This window comes from Musa acuminata, chromosome BXJ2-10 (genome assembly GCF_036884655.1).
Source record: "Musa acuminata AAA Group cultivar baxijiao chromosome BXJ2-10, Cavendish_Baxijiao_AAA, whole genome shotgun sequence".
Classification (NCBI taxonomy): Eukaryota; Viridiplantae; Streptophyta; class Magnoliopsida; order Zingiberales; family Musaceae; genus Musa; species Musa acuminata.
In genome coordinates, this window is record NC_088347.1 from 30791116 (window position 1) to 30808614 (window position 17499).

Genomic DNA, 17499 nt, shown 5'->3' on the forward strand with positions numbered 1-17499 from the left:
AAAAACAATATCGTTCCGAATTTATTATTATGGACCGAAACCACCTAAATTCCATGTATAACGGGGGACGCCGTTCGTGGCACCGACCCGTCCTCGTTCGCGTTTTCGTTTCGTTCCTTATCTTTCTTCTCCCCTCGATACGGGTTAAGTTCAGAGGCATCTTCGGAACTGAAGGTAGGTTTCGATGTTGTTTCTTCTGTTGCTCCTTTCTTCATATCCTACTTCTTTTAGGCATTGGTGTGTGTGGAGTTTGCCCTCGGTGTTTTGTTGCTTGTGCAGTGTTGTTCCTTAGGTTTGATGGGCTGCATCTCTGCCGTCATTCCCAAACTCTTCTTCTTGAAGCCGTACCTTGATCTTGATTATCTTTTCTGTCCTCGTTCATCTTCGAGGGCATTAGGCAAATCCATGTCAATTTTTGGTTGTACAGAGCTTAATGACACGTTAAAATTCTTGATTTGATGGTTTCTCCCTCTTTTCCAGACAGTTCGATCGGCACAAAAAAAAGAACATAATTATGGTATTGAATTTTTACAACATCGCTTGATGTCAAGGGAATCGTCCTTTTGCTAAAACCGTGGCCTTATTGCTAAGTATGGAATCAAGTTATAGGTTTCTTTGATAAGGATACCATATCTGCGAAAAAGTAACAGAGCGGCCATAGTCGTTTACTGGGATGTTGGCATGATGAAGCTTTGTGGGATATAATAGACAGATCTTGTCTACCTTGGAAGAACCATGAAGCTGAAATGAATATCAAGTTGAGGTTTCTGAATGTTGTATACGAGTGATGGGGCATATACTAGGGTGAAGCCTAGGTGTCATATGAGATTGCTCCTTTGCGATCCAGGTGACCAAAGTTCGAGTCATGCACACAACCTCTTTCCTTGGAGGGGTACTGTTGAGTAATTCATTGCATGGCTTACTGAAAGTATCGTATCATCCCTTCGCGTGCTAGGCTAACTGCAACTTGTACACAAAATGTCCTAAGCCTTGATATATTAGCATTCATGTTGCTCTAGATATATCAAATCGATCCGGAATTAGTTATATTGCAATCTCATAATAGGTTTTCTTTTTCTTTTTTGGGGGGTTTCTGAACTTACTAACTATGCATTTATGTGCAAATGCATGGGTTTCAAGTGAACAATTAGCTTGTTTGTTTAGTATATGGCACTAACGTGATTGTTTAGTACTCAAATCTTGTGCATGATAATATGTAACAATTTGTCTGAATTACTTTAGCATATCATGCTCTTAGAGCAAGTTTTTTGTTTGTATACCCATTTGTATGCAGAAGAATGAGCATGTACTTGCTTTATGTGGATAGGATTCCAGCTCAAAGCAATGGATACAAAATTTTGTCTCATATATATGTATATTTTTTGTAATGACTAAATGTACAAAACTTTATGTTTTTGTATGATACCACAATGTTGTAATATTTTGGATGTGCATGATTATGATACCTACTAAATTTATTTCTCACATAAGTATGCATATGGCTTTTTATATGCTTGTTTGAATTATAACTTTTCTTTTGACTACTTGTGTGATTTTGGTGTTATACAGAGAACTAGTGTTCTTTAGAAGGAGACTTTCTCAGGCTCAACAGTAAATCATGCTAAGCAGAATATTTGCTGAATCGGATCAACAACTTAATATTAATTTTGGTTATCAATGCTCTGTTAAACAAGAATGTTCAAGCAAAGAGTTTCCTGCAAGCAGAAGTTCATTTGCTTTCTTATCAGGGGCTGCTATAAGTGCAAATGCAACTTTAGCTAACACCAATATTGGCAATGGTTTACTTGGGATGGGAATTTTGCCTAATTTGGATTCTCCAAAAACATTTCATAAGGTTGCTTCTTTGACATCATTATCGAGTTTGGATGTTTTATCATCTTCTTCAAAGACCAACATAACAAGTTCAATTGGAAGCATGTCTTCACATGGTGATTTCTTAGATTCAGATGTGGGTATGTTCAAATCGATGAGTGCTCCCATAAGTGGAGGCTTCCTGAATGTCATGGAAGTGCAAATGGCAGGTGGAGCTGCTGGTGAAGACAGAGTACAAGCTGTATGTTCGGAGGAAAATGGATGGCTATTTTGTGCAATTTTTGATGGCTTCAATGGGCGCGATGCAGCTGACTTTCTAGCTGGAACTTTATATGAGAATATTGTGTTATATCTAAATCTATCGGACTCAAGAATAAAGGATAATGATGTTAAGAATTTAGGTAGTGTTTATGCAAATGATTTCATCCAGCACTTTATAGAGGATGATAATTTCCATAAACAAACACATCTGTTGGCTAATGGTTTCAATGATCTAGGAGTTGTTCATGACCAAGAGGATGAATCCTTGTCTGATTCGTTTAGATGTGGCATAGTTAATTGCCTTCAACTAGCTCTTGCACAAGCTGAAAGTGATTTCCTGCATATGGTTGAACGAGAAATGGATGACCGACCGGATTTAGTGTCCATTGGATCTTGTGTTCTGGTTGTGTTTCTTCATGGATCAGATTTATATACACTCAGCCTAGGTGATAGTCGAGCTATACTGGCAACATCTGAACAAAAGAACATTGATACCAAGGATTTGGAAGCAATTCAGCTTATGGAATGTCACTCAGTTGATAACGAGATGGAACGTATGCGACTTCTGTCTGAGCACCCTGATGACCCTAAGACGATTGTACATGGCAAGGTGAAGGGAAAACTGAGACTAACTCGTGCATTTGGAGTAGGATATCTAAAAGAGGTAGCATCAATTGAAACTATGTGTTTCATGCTTGTAAACTGTAATTTTTATCCACTTTCAAAAATGTCATTTAGCTTTTTTTAATTATGCAGAGAAAGATGAATGATGCTTTGATGGGTATACTTCAAGTTCCAAATCTGTGCAGCCCACCGTATATCTCCACAGAACCATCTGTTAGTGTCCACAGACTGTCAGAAGGTGATCGTTTTGTGATATTAGCTAGTGATGGTCTGTTTGACTTCTTGAGCAACGACGAAGTTGTGAAGCTAGTATCTTCTTACATTTTAAGCTCCCCAGCTGGTGACCCAGCCAAGTTCCTAGTGGAGCAGCTTCTCTCAAAAGCCGCCAAAATGGCAGGTATGGTCACGCATCAGTGAAATTGCTTCCATGTTCATTGAAGTTCGATTTTTTGGTAACTGACAAAATTCTTCACTCTATGGTGTATCAAGCTACACACGAGATTATACCTATGATGATACTTCTACAAGATAAACCAACTATATTCAACCCTTTTTTATTATAGAAATTAACCTGTTCCTTTGTGGCAAGATTGAATTTTATTTTCCAGAGAACGTCCCCAGAAGTCACTAAAGTAGGCTGAAAATGAGTACTTCTATTATAAATAAATTATTCCATGTGTGGTTTATATGTAGAGGTTATTTCCGTGAGTATATCAGTGGACTTGAGTTCAGTAGGTTTGTTATGTAAAAGATGCAACACCTAGTAGCCATTAGATGTATTGCAATGCCTTCAGAATATTATCTAAGAAGGATCTTTTCAGTATTTACAAAGATGAAAACTACTGGTAGGCTCAATAGATGTATATATGATAATCTCTTTGGGAATCAATTGTTTGATCTTGGATGTTAGTGCGAGTTTAATGCTTGAGTTGCAGCCTCGAACTCTCAGAAAACTTGAAGAACATTGAACTACAAATTATTGAAATTGGAAAACCCGTGAGGTTCCCCTGTTTTAGGGCAATTCCTCTGCATGATATCCCCATCTTCCATTTGGTACTTGACAAAGTAAATGAAGGTTCTTGACCAAAGTATACCAAATGGTATGCTTTTCAAGTCACACTTTTTAACTCGATGATGGTGCATCGTGTAACCTGAGATATCAGAACGCAACAATTCTATGAGAGCTCTTCATTATTACTCTGAATATTTAATGGAATTATAAGAATAAAGAATATATCTCTAAGATTAATAGCCATGTAATATAATTGGTGTTTCCCATGCATTTAACATTCCACTCTTTGAATAGCTAGTCTAGTCTGTCTAGATACATCACGTTCCACAGAAGAATTTGCTTTATTGTAATTTTGGGCAAGTTATTTACATAAATATTTTTTACAATATTTTATTACTTATTTGAACATTTAAAATGCTAGAAACCAGTGTCATGGGTTAAGGGAGCGAAATTGTTAGACATAATCATGATACAGATAATATGGAAGTTATATTTGAATCAAAGAAAGAGATACATGCCTGGAATCCTTAGCATTCGACTTCCAATTTCAAACCCTTTGAGACATAACTATTATAGAGATCATATTAGGATGATTGAGGTCTCTTCTTAGTGTATATCTAGATCCACTGAACCCAAATTGAGGTCTGTGCAGCTTTTCGGTGGGTTTTTTTTTTTTTGCAGTCTCCTAGGGTCATTAAAATTGCATCTGCTTCTTTAATCCTATACGTGGAGCCTCTCTATCTGCATTTACTGAATTTATTGGCATTTGGTTTCCTTTGCTATTCTATAATCACATTTTGTCGAACAAAATGCAGTACTAAATGAATATACAGATCAGCCATTCTTGGTCAGGGAGAAGTGACGAAGAGAGTTCCTGGTCATAATTCACTGCATAGGTTGAAGCAATTTAACTTCCATGTGCTAGAACTGATTTGCAACTACTGTTAATGCATGACTTCGTTTGAACTGCCTCGATGATCTTTGCAGTTACTTGAATCATTGCGTCTGGAACTTCAGTTGTTTCCTGTATAGTTCATGTAACACATCACATTTTCGGGGTCGCAGGGTTGAGTCTAGATGACTTGCTGAGCATCCCTGCTGGCATGAGAAGAAAGTACCATGACGACGTCACAGTAATGGTAATTCTTCTTGGGACTGACAGTCGAACATCAACTGCCTCTACATATTTATGAATGTCAAAAGGTTCATGTTGCCAGAATTATGGATAAGTACTCATCTTGTTAAATGTGGTTAATATTTATTACCTTTCTTCACTTTGTATGTATATCCTATTTGTACAAAGTAAAGTTTTGCCAACTTCAAAATGAAATTTTGGTGGCACAGTTTTCTTTAATTCTGTTGCACTTGGATTGTGATCTTCGTCTATTACAAATATTGCTTTTCATAGATTATGGCCTCAGTCTTGGTGTTACATAGATTATGGTCTTTTAATAAAGGGCGATAGAACCTTTTTTTTTTTTTCTTTAAAACGTGGTCTGGTTTATTGGCGCATCTTTAAATGCTTTTTAAGCTATGGCTCTGCCCGGTCCCCTCCTTAAAGGGTCTACACTTGTTCAAAAGCGTTGGTGATACTTCCATTTCTTATCGTCCCAATATCAACAGTCCCTATGACAACACAGGGAGATGATGCAGCGGTGGGTCTGCTGCTATCTTTACAGGTGAAGAAAGCTCTCCAGAAATAACTCGAGCGTTGGTGATACTTCGGTTTCTTATCGTCCCAATACCAACGGTCCTTATGACACTACAGGGGTGGGGACACGGCCAGCAGAGGCGCCTTCGTCTCGCACTCCCACCGACACTCTGACAGAGAATCTCAACTTGCCTCGGAGAGCCACAGTATTAAATTCCTGTCCGCCCCAATCAATGCACGATGCAATTTCCTAGCCAATGGTCCTCATCACGCTTTGCTTTAATTGCTTTATCCCTCGTCCCCAACCCGAACAGAACAAAAAATTATACACGTACGTATATACCTTATTTATGTAGAAATAAAGGAAGAGGGAGACATTGTGGTTTGATGTAGAGGTCTCCTCCACCCACCTCTTCTAAGAAGTGAAAACAAACGAGTAAAACAGCACATTCCTAAGTCGAAGCATATCGAGTAATAGAAAGCGTGTCGAGTGCTTTGTATCGCTAATACTAAGCCACCCAGCCCTGAAGAAGTGAGAGCATTCAACTCACCTTCCTCACCAAACACCACCTAAAAGCATTCGTTCCAGAGCATCCTCTCCACACAGAAAGCTGTCATGTGGTGGTGGAAGCAGTAGCAGTAGCAGCCGCCTTCTGGTGCTTGTTTTACTTGACAGGTTACGAGGTCCTTATCACGGCCAATTTATTTGGACTCTTTCCCAACCCGACTCATCGCCGTTCAATCACTGTTTGGAGAGAAGAGGGAGGATAAAGTAGCTCCATCTTTTGCATGCTAATCATCAAAATCGCCTCTCAGTCTTTCTGCAAGACGAGAATTGCACACTTTTGGAGGTTCCACTGAAGTAGGAGGCGGCCGGAACCGGAGAGGTTAAGTCACAAGATGAAGCCCAGGAACACCAGCCGTGGAAAGCCGCAAAGTTGCTGTTTTGGATTGCTGGCCGTAATCTTTCTGATCTCGCTGAGCTACCTTACCATGTCCAAAACCAGCATGTTGCGCTTCTCCGTAGGTATCTTCCTGCTGCTGAGCCACATAAAGGTGAGAAACGGCAGCTCACTCCGGTTCTCACATCTTGCTTTTTCTGCAGTGAACTCTCAGCTACCGCCGATGACGAACGGGAATACCTCCGACATGGCATCTGATGTCCATCCTGTGACGGAAGATTCTTCGATCCGTTCTCAAGGACTAGGTATGCAAACTCATCATATTTCTGTCTTTTTCCTTCTTCTTTTTTTCTCCTTTTAAACCAATGATTTCGAAATCAAGTTTAGTTTCTGCAAAGCTGAACTCCATACTTTTCACTGCAAAGCCCATCTTTCACCAGCTGAAGGGTTCCTTGTACTATTTGTTTCTCAAGTATGACACAGGGAAAGATTCCCCTCTCTCCCTAAGGAACCAGTTTGGTTGAGCACATATCTTACTTACCTCATGGCTAGAAAAAAACAAGCACTGGGCAAGGCCTTGTTTGTTAGTTGAAGGATCTAATCTAGTTGATTCATTCATCTATCAGAAACAGAGGAGGCAGAATTGGGAAGAAGCCTGGCTTGTGAGCTGAAAGATGGTCAGTGTGAGACGGGTCACGGTAGGATGGTGGTTAAGAATTCTTCAACCGTTGTTGATCAAGATCCGACAAGAGTGATGGCTAGCTCAGATGAATTAGGTAGGGTGTCAACCTTTCAAATTTGACTAAAATCGAACCATCCACACTCTTTAGGCATTCCTCTAAAAGAGGGGAGCTAAATTGAGCTCTGTTTGACACCATTTTTTTTCTGATTAAAAACTTCAGTTTTTAATGAAGAAGAAAGACGTGATAATGTAAAGCCCGGGAGGAAACCAATATGTGATCTTTCAAACACAAAATCAGATATCTGTGAAGCAGATGGAGATGTTAGAATTATCGGCAAGGATACCCGCATGATATATGTTGCAAACTCTGAATTCAGCAACAGAGAAACAGGTGAATCATGGACCATCAAACCTTATGCTCGTAAGTGGGACAAAGGCTCAGGTGCTAAAGTTCGGGAGGTAACGATGAAACTAGTGAAGAGTCATGGAGAAGATAAACACTGCGATGTTAATCATACTGTCCCAGCTTTGGTCTTTGCAATTGGTGGATGGACTGGAAATTTCTTTCATGACTTTGCTGATGTGTTGGTTCCTCTCTTCGAGACTTCGTACCATTTTGAAGCCGAGGTCCAATTTCTCATAGTGAACATCAAACCGTTGTGGATCAACAAGTACCACAAATACTTTGAGAAGCTCTCACGGTACAAAATCATCGACTATGACAATGATGATAGAGTGCATTGCTTCAAGCAAGTGACTCTTGGACTCCGGTGCGACCAAGGTGACTTTACAATCAACCCCTCGAAAGATCCTTATGGTTATACCATGGCCGACTTCACCAAGTTCACAAGAAGTGCTTACTCACTGAAGAGAGATCATCCAGTGCGGCCAGGTGAACAAGCTGGTAAGAAGCCAAGGATATTGATCGTAACAAGGAAGGCGACCCGAAAATTCACGAATGTAAAAGAGATAGTTCGTATGGCTAAGAAGGTGGGCTTCAATGCAGTGGTCACTGAGGCAGATGCCAACATTACTAGATTTTCGCAGGTGGTGAACTCATGCGATGTGATGATGGGTGTTCACGGATCAGGACTTACTAATATCGTCTTCCTTCCAACACACTCTGTGGTGATCCAAGTAGTCCCTTGGGGCAATCTAGATTGGATAGCTGGGAATTACTTCAGAGATCCTTCCAGGCAAATGAAACTGCACTATTTGGAATACAGTATCAATGAGGAAGAGACTACTCTGTCGGAGTTGTATCCAAGAGACCATGCAGTGTTCAAAGACCCAATGTCGCTTCACCATCAAGGATGGGATACATTTTCCAGGATTTTCCTGGTTGAGCAGAATGTGAAGCTTGATGTGAGGAAGTTTAGGCCTGTCCTGGAACATGCTCTTCAACTTCTCCGTGAGCAGCAGTACAGATGAATTTATCTGCTTATCATCAGTGAGCAGGTTTCATTACCGTGCATTCAGTTCTTAGCGAAAGGTGATAAGTTGCTGGTTGATTTATTCATTTATACTAGCTGTTTCGAAGTGAGATAGGAGATAATATAATGTTGAAATGGCTCACATTGCTTTCTTGTTGAAACATTGTCAGGTATGTAAGTATTAAAATACATATTCGGTTCTGCATTCTTTTCCAGAAATAATTAAATGTTACATTCCATGGAAGTGTTTTGTGACATCTCTGACTTATGCCCTGGCTACTGACAATCTGCATTCTAAACTGTGGCAAGCTTGGTTCTAAGCTACTAGTTTTGTTGGGATTTCTCCTACTTTTTCCTAAAAAGAGTATATTAACAACACAAAAAAGGTTTCATATCTTAAGAGCCTTTTTTCACTATTTGGTTACTTCATAAAGGAAAATTTTTTAGAAGTCAAGTTTTAAATGAGGAGTTTATTCATTGCTCGCATAGTAAAAATTGAGTTCCATGGAACTATTAACAGTCTTGAGGGGAAGAAAAAGAGTTAAACATCATCCCTGAATAAGAATTCAATAAAAATATATGAGATTTCCCTTCCTTTTCTGCCCATGCTAACTTAAAGAAACCCACATGTACAACAAGCATATTATCACAAGAAAACAGTAGCCATCCTAAAGATAGTGTTTGCATGATTTTTGGTTTGTAAGTATGAAACTGTACAAGATTTTAAAGCGTAAATTACCTGATTTCACTGATTTTTCACTTGGTAGGCCCCAGCGTTAAGTGACCTTTTGCCATTACTTTGTTACTTTTTGTGAATGAGTAATGCACTGAAGGACAAAGAGCCCTTTTGTTGGTTGTATCATGGCACTTGGTTTCTGATTTCTGTCATTGGTATGCAACTGATGTAAATGATTAAAGTATGCATGGATCAAGGACCCTTTGAGATCCACCACCTACATTTAGGGCTGCATGATTATGGTGAATTTGGCAGTCCCCAGCCTGAAATGCTAATCATGTGGCATTGATTTGTAGCTGCAACTTGAGGACAAGGTTAGATGATCATTATTTGTGTCTCATGGTGGGACTCCTAAACCAATGTTGTTAGCCTGTCTTATGTAGTACAAATTATCAATCATGGTTTTTTTGAAGATAGCCTTTGAACCCCATGGAAGGCAGGTTTTTAAGTCATGGACCCAAAGGGATTCTTACTTGTTTTCACCCCTTCTTTAATCTTGTTAGATAAACCTAGGCGATGATCTTAATTAGATAAAGTTTTAGCACTTTGTCTGAAGTTTTGACTGCACTAACGAGGCTGAGTCAGGTCAAACTTGGGTAATTGGCAACTGATGTCACCTGGCCAAACAGCTTAATATTTTGTCCAGCAGCTGAGAACTCAACGCTTTAGTAGGTTGTTGATTGATTAAGGATGCCGAAGCAAGAAACATATCCAACCTTACCTCTTTTTACCACTTATCAAAGTGCATATAATTATATTTTACATGAACCCGGCAGATCCATTTGATTTCAAATTGGTGCACAACCCGAGTATGGCACACCACGGAAGCCTGATCATTTCCACTGTCTGCCTAAACCTAGCCTGAACATTTCTTTTACAACTCTTTGTTTTTGCAAAAGCCATAGCAACTCAAATACTTGATGTTTAATGATTGTGTGGCTTTTGTTTGTATCATTCTAAATGACTTGGCACTCGGCAAGGTTTTCTTTTTCTTTTTTCATTTTTTGTTTTCTCACTTAATATGTACATGAGTGAGCATATGGAAAAAAGATCAACATTTTTGACACGTATGACCTGATTTGGTAGGTCCAATGAAATCAATAGTTTCATATCCATTTTTTTTTTTAATTAGATGGTTCATGAAAAAAAAACCAGGTGTCATGTTGATGATGACTTGGTCTAATCTACAGCTAATCGATATGACAGACAAGCTCATGCTCTAAAGAATTAGCTAGATGGTTTAAATTGATTGAGAAAAAACATGTAATCCAAGATGCTGGGCAGGCAATTCAACAAGGATGGTGCAAAAGTTAGAATTCTGAAGCCCCCATGGGAAATCATGTGGGTCAATTCACTGCTTCAGTGCCAACGTCAGGATTGGTGGGTGCAGGTCAGTTATGGTTATGGTGAAAGCATTAAATAAACTTATCTACTATGTTTCCTTGTGATGATAGCATGCATGTCTCATATTAATATTTCACATGACTCTCTTGGGGAAACCCCAGGCAGTAGGCAAAGCCTCGAGGAAAACAACACAAGCACTTCACTGCATGTGCTTTACTGGGTACTGATAATAACAGAGCTGGCAGCTACATGGTGAGAGGTGGGGTTTGGTTCATGACATTTGATATTTTGTGTTGAACAGCCTTGGATGATGCATGGATCATCCACCTGCCCACACTGCTGTCGCAGGAAAAGAAGGTTGAATTTTATGAGTTCTTGTGATTCAGGTGAAAGGATCAGCTCAAGATTTACTTTCCTCACAAATGCTTTCGGATCACCCGCTTTTCCTCAACAATAAGATTTTCATGTCTTTAACTATTTACCTATTGGTTTTCGGTCGGTTCATCAGTCGGTTTCTGCTTTGGAAAATATCATTTTCGCTTTTGAGATGGATGATTGGGTTCATAAAATTTGCTTTCAATTTGGGATCGGTCCAATGCCTTTGCTTCGCTCAGAATTAATCAGTGACGTATAAATTGCAGCTACCAGTGACAATGATTTGCTCACAGAAAAGGAAATAGAAAGTCCTGCAAATTTTCTACAATTTATACTTGGTTGTCAAAGAAGTTCTCTTCATCATGGTAGTTGAGGAGCTGTTCTTGAACACGAAGGCTTGTTCTTGGTGGGTTGGTGCTCAATTGTTGTCGAGTCACAAGCAACTTTGCTTCTACTGAAAAGAAAGGAAAAGTAAATAAGACCTGTTCATGATAAGGACAAACAAATATTAAGAAGCATAAATAGGAGAATACTCTCAGACACTCCATCATATTAAGAAGTACAAAGTTTTTGGATCATGAAACTTTTTGAAGTATGTACGATGCGCTAACTATCTGATGATGAAATAACAAAGACCTGTGGATCAAACTGAGTATGGGAGTTTGGCACACAAATTTGTGTGTGTTCAGAGGCTCCAAGACAGAGGTGCACTATCTCAACAGGACATGCACCCCAAATTCACCATCTTCCAACTTTACTTTTGATGCTAATTGCCACCCTTCAAAGTACCATCCTGCATCTAAAAAGCTCAGTAAGTACCCTTCCTAATGCTACACTTGTTCAACCTGCTCTGATGACAAACAAATATAACACCACCATTAAGAAGAGAAGGAAAAAAGGCACATAACACAACATTTTAGATACTTAAAGTTCATAATAATGCATGGAACTTATAAAATGCACAAGAAATATTAAGAAGTTGATTTTGTTTGGGTTGATTGAGCCATCCAAGAGAAGCTTCAGTGGTGATTTGGTTTCCCAAAGACCTAATATGATGGACCTACATGTGTTCAACCAGCTTCAACGGCGGTGTCCTTGCTGTGGTTTGTGGTGGTGCAGTCTGCACATTACCCCGTACAAAATAATGGTCTTAAAGCACTCCCTAAAGCAGAGAGATAACCTCTAAAAGTTGCCGGTGAAAGAGCATGTCCCAAGTTGTTCTAAAAGCATGGACTGCAACCTCCCAAGGCGTCTTTTTTGCTTTGGTTGTTCATCTCAGCATTATTCTATGCCTTTGCCTTCGGCAGGAGCGTTGTGGCTGCCTTTATGTTGTGGGAGGACACAAATGGCAGCGACATCAAAGCAAGACAGAAGTAAGTTCAAACTTTTCGTGTGTGTGCAAACTACGTTTTACTGAGGCCTCTTCCTCATGTCTCCAACAGTGCAATCCGATTCCTATTGACAAATCCTTCTGGATGATTACAAGTTTCTAGTGGAAAACAATGATGTGTTCCTTCGGATGTGCCATCGGAGTGGGAGAAACGGATAGGCACTAAGCATAAAGGAGAAATACTTGACTGATAGTGGGGAAAGGAAGAAGGAACCAATCCACTACTAGATAGGGGGGGGGGGGCATTTCAAGAGCACTGTTGGCTTGTTCTGCTAAATACGCTTCCATGGCATTTGAGATAAGAATTTTGTTATTAGAAAAAGGAAAAGAGGAATAAGAAATAAACATTCAATCTGTATAACAAATCACAAACCAAAACATCCCCCAAATTTTCTGCTTTCTTTTTCGCTTCATCTTTTGTTTTCCCAAGAATTATTTATTCATTCATCCACGCAGAATCTTTGATAGCTTGCTAGTCAAAATGATGGCCTTCCAAGTAGAGGATTAGATGCTACAGTGGATCATGGAGATTTGTTTTGATATTAAACAGGGTGCAGAGCTCCAGACCAAGTCAAGGTAGCCGGTGGGAGGCCATCTTCCCTATCACGCATTCCCATTTTTATGCTTTTCTTGCCGAGATGAAAAGCTCGGTTAATGCCCCCAACTGCTTTAGCGGACCCAACTTGCTGCAGTCGAGCTTTGGACCAATTCCATGTCCCGGAAGAAGGCAAGAAGGTGAGATTGCCACGTTCGTCAACCGCAGCCACGGCCAAGTTTTACCAACTACTGCAGACATGACATAAACAACACATGTAAAATAGTTAGATGGTTTCTTGTAATCTACTCATGTCATTGAGGCTGGCAGGAAGCGGCTTTCAGGCTCCATGTGAGTGGATAGAGATTGGCCTGTCTGCACAAAGAAAACTCTGCCATATATCATCTTGAAGAGTGGAGGATCGCGGCCGGTACCGCCTGCGAGGATGGCGGCCAAGTTGAAGATGTTCCGGAACGCCGGCCAGTCCCAAAGATTCCGGTTCGTGGTGCTCGTCATAGGGTGCTTTCTGGTCTCCATGACCTTCATAGTGGTGTCGAGGCCTCTTGTTTTTCCTTCCCGTGAGTTCCTTCGATCTTGTTTTTGTTCTCTGTCCACTGGTTTTTTTTGGGTTCATCGGCTTGGATTCCTGCAAATTCTGATGCTAAAAATGATATGTTTGACCGGCGTTGCAGTCAGTTCAAGGTTGCGTCCGAAGAAATCAGGTGCACCCCCCGGGCTTGAATCTGTAATTCATGGATGTTTTTGGTGTTCGATCCGAACAGCTATGATTGTAGCCAGAGATTTTATGCTTGTGAGATCATCTTTTAAGAGTCGTAATCTTTCGCTTCCCAGATGTGGAGCCAAAGAAAGCAGCGGACTCTTCACCTTATTCGGCCCCCTTCATGCGAGAAGATGAGCAAATTACTCAGCAATCAGGTGAGCATCTGTTTCAGTTTGCATCTTTCGCCAGATCAATAGATCTGGCTCAGCTCAGCTCCTTTTTTGGGTTGAAATCCCGGAAGAAAGTGGAAAATAGAGGTTTAGCTGGTGAAGCATCCTGAGTTTCTCTGATGTCTAGCACTGTCTGGTTTCTATTTGAGATTGAGTTTAGAACAGTTTAGTTTGATTTTTGAGCTTTTATGCAATCTAGTGAAGATTTGCTTCGTCTTTCAGAAAAGAATGCAGAGGAGAATCTCCAGGTCAAAAATAACGGCGCCGTTGCTGATCCAATCGAGGAAGACAAGACGGACATCGATGAAGTACTGGGTATGTCCATCATCACCGAGAGCTGAGAACCGACATGGGGAAGGTCTAGATTTGGTTTGACGGATCTGAGGCAGCTAAAGCTTTTGCTCAACTTGTTGCAGAGAGCACAAGTGAGACGGAGGAGGACAGGACGAAGAACGATGGGAGCTCCGACCGAGACGAACCGCACAATCGAATGACGCTGCCGACGGTCTCCAATTACACCATCAACGATAATGTTCAGGTGGAAAACAAGACCGCTCCCGACCAACCGGGTATGTCGATCGTCGATCACCACTGACATCAAATCCGAAGCAGAACACAGCGTTTTCTCGACATTACAACACCGTGTTGCCTGATGCAGTCCAGGAAATCAAGGATGTGGAGAAGAAGCTGTCGTGTGAGTTTTCGGACCCTCGAGTGGATATCTGCGAGATGTCCGGCGACATCAGAATCCCTGGGAATTCTTCGGATGTCATCTTCGTGGAATCTCCGGGGAGAAATGAGGTGTTCCGCTTTCGTCCATACGCTCGCAAGGGGGACGAAGCCGCATCCAGTCGCGTCCGGGAGTTGGCCGTGAAATATAGCACTGCAGCACCTGAATGCACCGTCAACCACGACGTCCCTGCGATCGTTTTCTCGGCCGGCGGCTACACCGGCAACCTCTTCCACGATTTCACCGACGTGCTCATCCCGCTCTTCCTAACCTCGCGTCCGTTCGACGGCGAGGTTCAGTTCGTCGTAAGCGACATGAATCCTTGGTGGATCTACAAGTACCTCCTCGTGTTTAAGCAGCTCTCCAAGTACCCGGTGATCGATTTCGACAAGGACAAGGGCGTGCATTGTTTCAGCAGGGTGATCGTGGGTCTTCGAGCTCACAAGGAGCTAAGCATCGATCCCGCTAGAGCTCCCAATGGCTATTCCATGGTTGACTTCGGCAAGTTCATCAGGAACACCTTCTCGTTGGAGAGGGAAACGATGTCCAACATCGAAGATCTCGCCGGAAAGCGGCCGCGGATACTGATCATTGCAAGGAAGCAATCGCGGGCGTTCGTGAATCTCTCCGAGATAACTCGGCTGGCGGAGCAGTTGGGCTTCGAAGCGGTCATCAATGATGGAGAGGCGGGAGGCGACGTAGGTCAGCTTGCAAGGCTGGTGAACTCGGTGGACGTGATGGTCGGAGTGCATGGATCCGGGCTCACCAGTTTGGTGTTCCTGCCGCCCAATGCAACCATCATACAGGTCGTGCCATGGGGAGGCTTGGAATGGATATCTACGCTGGATTTTGGAGATCCAGCCAAGGATATGGGGCTGAACTATGTGCAGTACAGTATAAGCATCAAGGAGAGCACTCTGAGAAAGCAGTACCCGAAGAACCACCCCGTGTTCAAGGATCCCCTCTCCTTCCACAAGCAAGGAGCTGATGTCGTGAGGTCTACATTCATGGATAAACAGAACGTGAAGCTTGATACCAAAAAGTTCAAGAATGTCCTGTGGAAAGCACTCGAGCATATCATCCAATAGCAGAATTGGAGGGGAACTCCATGTTCTAATTCTTTTCTTTCATCAACTCGTCTTCTTTGCCATGATCCAGAGTGGTTTTTCAGAAACTTTTTGTAACTAAAATCGAGTTGCTCTGCTCACACAGATTCAAACATTTTACAGAGATTACGTTGTGTTGTTGTCGAGATGAGGTATCAGATCACTTTGCTGGCTTTTTAGCGAAAAATGGCAACTTCAACCTTCCTTGATCTCGAGACAAACATAAAACCTTAGCGATCACAGGCATTCTTGAAGAATGTAAATGCAGAGATGATTTATGCCTGGATGATCGAGGAGCAAGCACTTTTTTTATCTATCATACTCAAGATTTGAGCAAGCTTTGTTGAGACATCGAGTATGATGGATCATCTGGCTGAGAAACCTTTTGCTTGAGCAATTATTTTGGAGAATATTTAATTCAAACCGACAGCCGGACGGAAAGTAAGTGTTGCTGTCAGACCGATGAGCATCATCATCACTGATCACTGACCTTTTGTTCTTCCGAGCCACTTTTACCGCCGCACACAGTGTTTACCAGTGTCATTTACTTGTGGGGCTCATGAAAAGGATAAAAACGTGAGAATCACCATCTATCCTCGCTCATTCTCTTCTCTGCTTTAGGATCAATCTCTTCTCTGCTTTCCGGCCAAATCCATGAGAGGACACTCGCTTCTGTGCCACATGAATGGCACAGCAACCAGGGAATCTTCCTGCGGCCACAACAGTGATATTGATATGGCAGTCGTGTGGTGTTCTCCTTACCAAAACGAAGATAACTTCTACTTGAAACTACAGTTAAGTCCAATCGGAACACTCCGGTTATGATCTCTGAAACTAACTACAATCTGCAGAGCTAATCTTAACCCAAGCTAGAGAAACCCTTTTCTTATCTGAAATAATAAATAAAAGTATGGAACGGATCCAATCTGTATCTGTTTGTTTTGTCCATCTCTCAGTGGCACTGCATCAAGCATTAGCGGAGGAGCACAAGAGAGTGGTGGCAGAGGAAGGACAATTATTGATGTACAACAACAATTTGCATCGAGCTCCATGCCGATCTGAGTCAGTGGGGGCTTCCCTCGAAGTTCGAGATAAAAAGTATTGCAGAAAGATGCTCCACCAACATGATGGGGCAATAACATATTCTGTGGCATGTGATGTCTGGCCAGACCACGCACGGAATTGCTTCATCATATGGCAAGCAGCTGGTCGTCCCAACAGTCACTGCACCACCATTTTTAGTTTTTGCTTTTAGCTGGCCGGCCACAGCCACGGTCATGATCGAAACATGAGAACACTGCTTTCAAAATCAGATTTTGGTGGCCCTTTGGATGCCCCAGGCGATGATGGTTGGATTTGCTTTTTCTTCAGCTGTTGGATGAAAATTCAGATGCAGGTGAGAGAGAGAGAGAGAGAGAGAGAGAGAGAGGTGTTTCCAGCCTTGTTTGATAGCTCCTCAACGCCAAAACAAAAGGAGCTATTTATTAGTAAGTTCATGGATGAGATTCGAGTTGTGTCAATGGAGAAGAAGAGATGCTAGACGATGAAGTGGAGTTCCGCACCTTTGTATCACGGGCGTTTAATTGTCGTTTGCCCGAGACATGAAGAATCCAAGGAAACAAGCAACGAGTGTGTCTCCTACAGATAAGGATGACGAACCTTGTCATGTCAAAAGCAAATCGTAAGAGTGAGTGGTCCCTCTCAGTGACCAAACTCCCATCATCAACACAGTAAAAGAACAGGCGAACATTGACGCTTCAGCTCTCTGTTGTTCTTGGCGAGAGATTTTTTCTATCCACCCCACTCCTCATGCGAGCTGTTTCACACTCTTCTTTCCGGTGAGCAGGGAACCAAAGTAAGAGCTATCAGGTGCAGATTTTTACATGTTTTTTCTGCTAATATTACCAATTAATTTTCAAGCTGGAAGCAGTTGA

The 17499-nt window shown here is 41.6% G+C and overlaps 3 protein-coding genes across 7 annotated transcripts; all 3 read left to right on the forward strand.

Annotated features, from left to right (window-relative positions):
- The first annotated feature begins 14 nt into the window (after nucleotides 1–14).
- Nucleotides 15–5084, forward strand: LOC135625100 (probable protein phosphatase 2C 40). Of its 3 annotated transcripts, XM_065129439.1 has the most exons (5): nucleotides 15–174; nucleotides 1570–2758; nucleotides 2851–3115; nucleotides 4546–4626; nucleotides 4718–5084. In XM_065129439.1, the coding sequence occupies exons 2-4, from the start codon at nucleotides 1619–1621 to the stop codon at nucleotides 4590–4592; spliced, it is 1452 nt and encodes a 483-aa protein (XP_064985511.1). In that variant the 5' UTR covers nucleotides 15–174; nucleotides 1570–1618; the 3' UTR covers nucleotides 4593–4626; nucleotides 4718–5084. The 3 variants fall into 3 exon arrangements, with proteins under 3 accessions (XP_064985511.1, XP_064985510.1, XP_064985509.1); XM_065129438.1 differs by having other exon boundaries at nucleotides 4546–5084; XM_065129437.1 differs by lacking the exon at nucleotides 4546–4626 and having other exon boundaries at nucleotides 4796–5084.
- A 768-nt stretch (nucleotides 5085–5852) lies between these two features.
- Nucleotides 5853–8653, forward strand: LOC135584449 (alpha-1,3-arabinosyltransferase XAT3-like). 3 transcript variants are annotated; one of them, XM_065129435.1, is made up of 4 exons: nucleotides 5853–6404; nucleotides 6487–6588; nucleotides 6910–7059; nucleotides 7186–8653. In XM_065129435.1, exons 2-4 carry the CDS (start codon nucleotides 6507–6509, stop codon nucleotides 8394–8396), a joined length of 1443 nt encoding a protein of 480 aa, XP_064985507.1. In that variant the 5' UTR covers nucleotides 5853–6404; nucleotides 6487–6506; the 3' UTR covers nucleotides 8397–8653. The 3 variants fall into 3 exon arrangements, with proteins under 3 accessions (XP_064985507.1, XP_064985506.1, XP_064985508.1); XM_065129434.1 differs by having other exon boundaries at nucleotides 5854–6408; XM_065129436.1 differs by having other exon boundaries at nucleotides 6389–6408; nucleotides 6757–7059.
- A 4306-nt stretch (nucleotides 8654–12959) lies between these two features.
- On the forward strand, nucleotides 12960–15711 carry LOC135625099 (alpha-1,3-arabinosyltransferase XAT3-like). Its single transcript, XM_065129433.1, has 7 exons — nucleotides 12960–12978; nucleotides 13109–13356; nucleotides 13471–13500; nucleotides 13631–13714; nucleotides 13952–14044; nucleotides 14146–14298; nucleotides 14388–15711. Exons 2-7 carry the CDS (start codon nucleotides 13224–13226, stop codon nucleotides 15545–15547), a joined length of 1653 nt encoding a protein of 550 aa, XP_064985505.1. The 5' UTR covers nucleotides 12960–12978; nucleotides 13109–13223; the 3' UTR covers nucleotides 15548–15711.
- The last annotated feature ends 1788 nt before the right edge of the window (nucleotides 15712–17499 follow it).

What these genes read in the sequence shown, in the direction of transcription:
- LOC135584449 (XM_065129434.1), top strand. Translation starts at nt 6,282, where the DNA reads ATGAAGCCCAGGAACACCAGCCGTGGAAAGCCGCAAAGTTGCTGTTTT. An exon ending in GATCCGTTCTCAAGGACTAG is followed by an intron (nt 6,589 to 6,909) that starts GTATGCAAACTC and finishes TTCATCTATCAG; the next exon opens with AAACAGAGGAGGCAGAATTG. An exon ending in GGCTAGCTCAGATGAATTAG is followed by an intron (nt 7,060 to 7,185) that starts GTAGGGTGTCAA and finishes TAAAAACTTCAG; the next exon opens with TTTTTAATGAAGAAGAAAGA.
- LOC135625100 (XM_065129437.1), top strand. Translation starts at nt 1,619, where the DNA reads ATGCTAAGCAGAATATTTGCTGAATCGGATCAACAACTTAATATTAAT. An exon ending in GAGTAGGATATCTAAAAGAG is followed by an intron (nt 2,759 to 2,850) that starts GTAGCATCAATT and finishes TTAATTATGCAG; the next exon opens with AGAAAGATGAATGATGCTTT. An exon ending in AAAAGCCGCCAAAATGGCAG is followed by an intron (nt 3,116 to 4,795) that starts GTATGGTCACGC and finishes TCGGGGTCGCAG; the next exon opens with GGTTGAGTCTAGATGACTTG.
- LOC135625099 (XM_065129433.1), top strand. Translation starts at nt 13,224, where the DNA reads ATGGCGGCCAAGTTGAAGATGTTCCGGAACGCCGGCCAGTCCCAAAGA. An exon ending in GTTGCGTCCGAAGAAATCAG is followed by an intron (nt 13,501 to 13,630) that starts GTGCACCCCCCG and finishes TTCGCTTCCCAG; the next exon opens with ATGTGGAGCCAAAGAAAGCA. An exon ending in GCAAATTACTCAGCAATCAG is followed by an intron (nt 13,715 to 13,951) that starts GTGAGCATCTGT and finishes TTCGTCTTTCAG; the next exon opens with AAAAGAATGCAGAGGAGAAT.